Genomic DNA, 7,139 nt, shown 5'->3' on the forward strand with positions numbered 1-7,139 from the left:
TTTCCCCATTTATTCATACATAAACTAGGGCCTACATGTATATGAAAAAAAGCTTGAATGCATTTACGAAACAAGAGTTCAGAGAGATAATACGGAACGTGAAAAGTTGAGATTCAAAGGGTGACTGGAAGGTGCTTAACGATTGTACTAAGAAGAAGCAAGATATACCACCAGTTGGTACTGATATATTCTAACCACTTCAAAATGTTAAATGCCCTTTGCCTGATACGCCGGTACCACCAAGGGGCGGCAAAACAAACCATGTGACCGCTGTGAGCGGAATTAGTAGTTTTATTTTTGAATTTCACAGGTTCCAACTTTTTCCGCCGTTTTGGAGTAGCCGGAGGGGGCGCTCAAGTGCTTTCGCCCAGAGATCAAGCATGAGTTTTATCTAATATTTTGTCTTCGCTTTGATGTGAAATTTACAACTGCAAAAAGAGAATATGCCGGGAAAGAGGTATATATTAAGAAAGGTAAATGTATAAAGACTACACTGAATGCATTAAAGTTGCATACTTGGCCGTAAGTGAGGCCTGTAGATGGGTTTTTATGATGCGTCTCGTGCGTTTATTCCCTCAAGATAGTGTGCCCGGTCGCCGCCAGGTAGCCCTAGCATCTTGACAGATGTGTAGATTGTTGAGTCCTAGGCTTGTTCGAACTTTATGAGAAGACTTGAGGTCTGACTTACTATTATTCTAGGCCCACTAGGTATTTTGGGTTGTTTTCACTTGCAGCTCATCCATTCCCGGAACTTGTTGACTGTTGTCATGTGTTTTATGTTTTGTTATCATTCTGTATTTACAGTTTTACGTCAAATCCGGCGTCCAATTGGAGTCATTAAAGAGAAAGGAGAATTTAGACAGAACACGTTTTATTTGGATTCTTTCGTAACACGCTAGCAGTGACAGTAAAACTCTCCGTGCCACTGATGTAAAGGCGAAGACAAGATGTATGGTGAAGATGATGATCAGCTCGAGGGACTGAATGCCCTAGCCGAAGCCGCTGGACGCCATACTCGGAGACGGAGCCAGACGGGCAACGACGCCCTTACGCTGGCCACCATGCGTGAATGTGAGTTAAGGGAGGAATAGCCAGACGGGACATTGAACTCGAGAAACTTAGGCTCAGTAGTGAGCTAGTAAGAGCAAGATCAGAACTAGACCTAGCACGTGCTACAGCTGCTCGGGCTGATGGTCATCAGCCACGTGAAGATATCGCTACAGTAATAGCCTCTCTTGCTGATGTGTTGCGTGATCAGCATCATGGCTTGCCTAGGAAGGAGCCAGAGGTGTTTAAGGGGGACATTTTTGCCTTCCCAGTTTGGCTCAACTCGTATCGTGTGCTGATAGACGAGTGATGCCCTAGTGTCGCTGATCATAACTATTATCTAGGTAAATACACCGGGGGTGAAGCGAGAAAAAGTATCGAGGGACTACTTGCCGTTAACAACAGCGAGTCCTACGACAAGGCAATGAGAATCCTTAGCCACAGATTTGGCGATAAACTGAAGTTGGCGAAATCGTTCAGAGAGAGAATTGAGAAGTGGCCGCCTGTAAAATTCAGAGATGGTAAAGCCTTGCGGGATTTGGCAGACCTCTTGGTTCAGTGCGAGACAGCAATGTCTACCCTTAGTCAACTCAAAGTTCTAGACGACCCGTGTGAGCAGCAAAAGATCATCGACAGGTTGCCACGTGGCATCCAGGATAAGTGGCTGGCCATTGTGGATAGGTGGCTCTATGATGACGATGATGATGTTGTGCATGACGACTATCCCCCTTTCTCCAGACGCATCGCCTGCAACCCACTCGTCGACAGGTCCCGCTAGACATTAGCGCAGCCCGTGAAGACAGCATCACATGACCATGGGAGACATGTGGTTCCTAATCCTAGGAACTCCACTACCAAGACGACAGCGTCTACATTTGCCTCTTCTTCGAATGATGGTGCAAAGGCAGCCGACAAGCCAGCTTCCTCCAACTACGTCTATGTCAAATGTGTCCCTTGCCCTGGATCCCACAGCCTGGATTTCTGCCCTGATTTCAAGAAACTGAACCTTAAAGAGAGACTGAACACTGTTAAAAAACATGGCTTTTGTTTGGGATGTTTTAAGTGGGGCCATAGGGTTCGAGATTGTAAACATAAGCGTAGGTGTGATAAGTGTGAACGTCTACATCCCACTTTGTTGCATGATAATTCATATAGGCCTAGTACTACTAGTAGTAGCGGTAACGCTGTCCAGAGTGTAGTTTCTCATCGTACCGAGTCTGGTGATGTTAGCGGGCCTGACTGTTCCTGGCACTCACTGATTGTGCCTGTACTCCTACACCATGAAGGCAATGCAGAGAACTGTGTGCTAGTGTATGCACTCTTGGATGAGCAGTCAGACGCCTGTTACATTATTGACTCTGTGCTTGAGAAAGTTGGTGTAGATGGTGAGAAAGTTGACTTGAGACTGGCTACTGTTCTTGGTGAAGACACTGGGTGAGTTTAAAGTAGGTGTTGGTGTTAGTGTTGGAGATTAGTGTTAGTGTCAGTGTTAATTTCAACCTCTGAGAACTAGGTGTCGTGTCACACCGGTGCTGGTGTTAGTGTTACACCGGTGTTAGTGTTAGTGTCAAGAGTGGCCATCTTGAAAAAGCTTTGGTTTCCATGGTTTTTGCTTTTTTCCAAGTTTTCAAAAGGTAGGCTATATCATTTATCTTCTAAACTTGGGAAGTCTAAATTATATTTCCAGTCCCTGTGCCACATTCAAATTTCCTGGGATGATTCCTTGAATCCATGTCCCTTAGTGGTAAGGACAAAGCCTGAAATTTGGCAGGTTCTGGCAGACGGATGTGTTGCTGAGCTATTTCTTGCATGTAGTCAGCAACTTCATGGGTATATTTCAGAGCAGTGCAGGTTGCTACCCCATGAGTATAAGCATGCTGCCTATAATAGCCTCCTGACGCCAGGTATGACAGAAAATGTCAATTCGCCGCTGGGATGAATTGAAAGAGGCCCCACCTTGTCCATGGGCCGATCTGTGGTGATGAAATTCAGTTGATAGCACCTGTATTTCATTATCTGTTAACCGCAAGTGTTTCTCTGCAGGCTCTGTAGATAAAGCAGCTCGTCTCACATGATTTGGTCCTCGATTCGGTCCCAAAATCCCTGCTACAACTTGTTGAAATGGTACAAATATCATATTCTCTTTTCTGATCCAAGATGGCTGCTAACACCAGTTGAGAGCTGTAAACTCTGGTCGGGTGTTATCCCTAGGGCTTTAGTGTTAGTACAATGGAAAATGGCTTGAAATTCTGGCCACGATAACACTGAGTAGAAATTAAGTCTGGTGTTAGTGTAACACTAACACTTTCTGGAACACCAAACACCGACTTTAAACTGAGATTAGCTGACACGGTGTTGACACTGAGCAGTTTATTTCTGGTGTAATCTTAGGGGTTAGTGTTAGTGTTAGTGTTAACACCCGGTGATAACACCTACTTTAAACTCACCCATTGTAACCAGTAAGAGAGTTAGCGGTGTGGTTATAAGAGGTTTAAACGAGTCTACTGATATAACGCTACCTGTTGCCTACACCCGTGATGTTATTCCCGCAAGAAGGTCACAAATTCCTAGACCTGAAACCGCTAGACAGTGGCGCCATCTCGAAGTTGTTGCAGACCGCCTCACACCTCATCTTGCCGAGGTGGAGATCGGTCTCCTTATTGGCACCAACTGTGTTAAAGCTATCCGCCCGTTGGAGATAGTAGCCGGCGAAGGCAATGATCCGTATGGTGTGAAAACAAATCTCGGATGGGGTGTGATTGGTTTGATGAACCGCAGCAGCGCAACCGGTGACGAGAATGTAGCTTCTTCTTTTAAAAACGTAGTCTCAACCCACTTTGCGTTCAGAACAAAGGTGAGGGAAATTTCCCCAAGTGAGGTTTCTAACATGTTTGATTGCGACTTCAACGAGATCCCTGGTAGTGGTGAAGCGATGTCCGTAGAAGACCGTAGATTCCTTGCCATAGTGAGTGATGCGATACGCCAACGTGAAGACGGACATTTCGAGATGCCACTGCCCTTTAGAGAAGATGAGCTGAAACTTCCAAAAAACAGGAACCTTGCCCTGAAACGTCTCAACAGCCTCAAGTCAAAGATGAACAAGAACGCCAAATACAGCGAAGATTACCGTGGGTTCATGAAGAAACTCCTAGACAACGGCCATGCTGAACGTGTTCCCAGTGAGGAACTCAACTTGGAGGATGGCACAGTCTGTTACATTCCGCACCATGGGGTGTACCACCCGCGTAAACCTAATAAAATCCGTGTAGTGTTCGATTGCGCGGCTGAGTATGACGGAGAGGCACTGAACAAGCATCTCCTCCGTGGCCCAGATATGATTAATAATTTGACAGGGGCCCTGATTCGCTTCCGCAAGAACCCCATTGCATTTACTTGCGATATTGACGGGATGTTTTACCAGGTAGGCGTACATCCCAAGCATCGAAACTACCTACGATTCTTCTGGTGGGAGAATGGCGATCTTGACAAACCGCTAGTTGAGTATTGTATGACTGTTCATTTGTTTGGTGCTACCTCGTCACCTGGTTGCGCAAACTTTGCGCTAAAGGCCACTGCCGAGAAATTCAAGGATGAATTCGATCCCAAGACGGTAGAGTTCATAAAACGGTCATTCTATGTCGACGATGGACTCCAGTCTGAGCTAACTACTGGGGAAATCATCCTCCTGGTTGTCAGTGGTCAGAAGATTTGTGCTCGAGGTGGATTCAATCTTCATGACTATGTGTGCAACCACAAGCAATTTGTGGACCAGATCCCGCTTGCCTCGAGAGCCAAAGATTTCCAGTGCATAGACCTGAATAACGATGACCTACCGACTGAGAGGACACTTGGAATCGTAAGACGTGTCCAGTCAGACGCATTCGAGTTCCAGATTGAGATGAGGGACAAGCCCCTTACCAGGAGAGGGTTGTTATCGGTCATAAGTTCTGTGTACGATCCACTCGGGTTAGTTTCACCGTTCGTCCTCAAGGGCAAGAAAATCCTCAAGAACCTTTGCGAAACCGGAGCGGGCTGGGATGCTCCAACACCAGACGACATCAGACGTGAATGGGAACGCTGGATAGCAGATTTGAAAGATTTGGCTGATGTTAGTATTCCCCGTTGCTACAAAGGTGATGAGCTTGGCGAATTGAAATCTGCTGATCTTCACCACTTTAGTGATGCAAGCATGGAAGGCTATGGACAGTGTAGCTATGTCAGATTGACAGACGAGGAGGGAAGATGTGACACAGCGCTGGTCATGGCCAAGTCCAGGGTGACGCCATCGAAGACGGTTACAATTCCGAGGCTTGAATTGACCACGGCCGTTACATCAGCTAGGATTGCCAAGTTTCTGGATAAGGAGCTGGACTACAGCAACATAGAGCACCACTTCTATACAGATAGCCAGGTGGTTTTAGGGTATATTGGGAATGAAAGCAGGACATTTCACATTTTCGTAGCAAACCGTGTACAGGAAATCCGTGATTCCACCTCGCCCTCAAACTGGAGATATGTTGACACCGACCAGAACCCAGCAGACTATGCTTCCAGAGGCATGAGCGTGAGTGAGCTGAAGGATTGCAGTGTATGGTGGAAGGGGCCTCCGTTCTTGAAGACTGGTATCCTGCCCACTCCTGAGGACCACCACCCGGTTTCTCCAGAAGATCCAGAGCTCAAGAAGACCGTCCTTAGAACCAAGGTGGATGTTGTGCAGTATGGGGACATGACATATAGGTTTGATTACTACTCCTCATGGTTCAGGCTGAAGAGAGCTGTTGCCATCTGTAAGAAGTACATGGAGAAGCTGAGGCTCAAGGACCGAGAGAAGTACACTCCAGTGACCACTGAAGACCTACAGCAGGCAGAAACGACGACTCTCAGGTTCGTTCAACAGCAGTCCTATTCTTCTGAGATCGAGACACTGAAGAAGCAAAGGGATGAAAATTGGAAGGGAACGGTCAAAGGCAGAAGCAATCTCTACTCATTGGATCCTTTCTTAGATGATGAGATGGTCTTAAGAGTTGGGGGGGGGGGGGGGGGGCGTCTCGGCAGATCCTCCATGCCAGACAACGTGAAACACCCCGTCTTAGTACCAAAGAACACCCACGTTGGTAGATTGATCATCTCTCACTATCACAGCAGATGCGCCCACTCCGGGAGAGGAATGACCTTGAACAGCATAAGGCAAGCAGGTTTTTGGATCATACGGGCTAGAGTGGCTGTTACCTTGTTCATCATGAACTGCGTTGGATGCCGTAAGCTCAGGGGTGCACCATGTGGTCAGAGGATGGCAGACCTGCCCATTGATAGATTGGAGCCCGACGCTCCCTTCACTTATTCCGCTGTCGATTTCTTTGGGTCTTTCCTGATAAAGGGGGGGGGCGCAGTACGCCAAAACGGTGGAGGTGCTCTTCAGTTGTTTGACAAGCCGTGCAATCCATCTAGAAACTGCCAATTTCCTCACAACCGATTCATTTCTCAACGCTTATAGGCACTTTGTTTGTCGCAGAGGTTCTGTAGTAAAGTTGCGATGTGACAGGGGGACCAAATTTGTCGGTGGTCAAAATGAGCTGACCGCCGCCCTTAGTGAGATGGATCAAGATAAGATAAGACAAGAGTTACCCAAAGATGACTGCGATTGGGTAAACTTTGACATGAATGTTCCCTGCGCCAGTCATATGGGTGGCGCTTGGGAGCACATGATCGGTTCCGCGAGAAATGTGCTCAACGCGCTCCTCAATCAACATGGTCACCAGCTCGATGATGAGCTTTTGCGTACGCTAGTAACTGAAACTGAAGCGATTGTCAACAGTCGTCCGTTGACTGTTATAGATACGCTGTCCGCTGATCTAGAGCCATTAGAGAGGTTGCGGACCGTCCCCATTCCCACTCCCACTCCGAGGTGATTCCGTTTTGGCGTATTACGTCATCACTTCACGAGGGATTTCCCCGTCTTGCTCCATGAACTTGGACGATTTTACGAGTTGGAGGCCGCGAATTCGTAAGTGTTCTCCCACTTGCATTATCTGAGCTGTGTGTCCAAGACTAAGGGGTGGATAGATGGAGATGGCATAGGCTACCTACTCCAC

The 7,139-nt window shown here is 47.2% G+C and overlaps 1 protein-coding gene across 1 annotated transcript; it reads left to right on the top strand.

Annotated features, from left to right (window-relative positions):
* Positions 1–3,934: 3,934 nt before the first annotated feature.
* LOC135495051 (uncharacterized) lies at positions 3,935–6,264 on the top strand. The gene is made up of 2 exons (XM_064783453.1): positions 3,935–6,070; positions 6,193–6,264. The coding sequence occupies exons 1-2, from the start codon at positions 3,935–3,937 to the stop codon at positions 6,262–6,264; spliced, it is 2,208 nt and encodes a 735-aa protein (XP_064639523.1).
* Positions 6,265–7,139: the final 875 nt, after the last annotated feature.

This window comes from Lineus longissimus, chromosome 10 (assembly GCF_910592395.1).
Source record: "Lineus longissimus chromosome 10, tnLinLong1.2, whole genome shotgun sequence".
NCBI lineage: Eukaryota > Metazoa > Nemertea > Pilidiophora > Heteronemertea > Lineidae > Lineus > Lineus longissimus.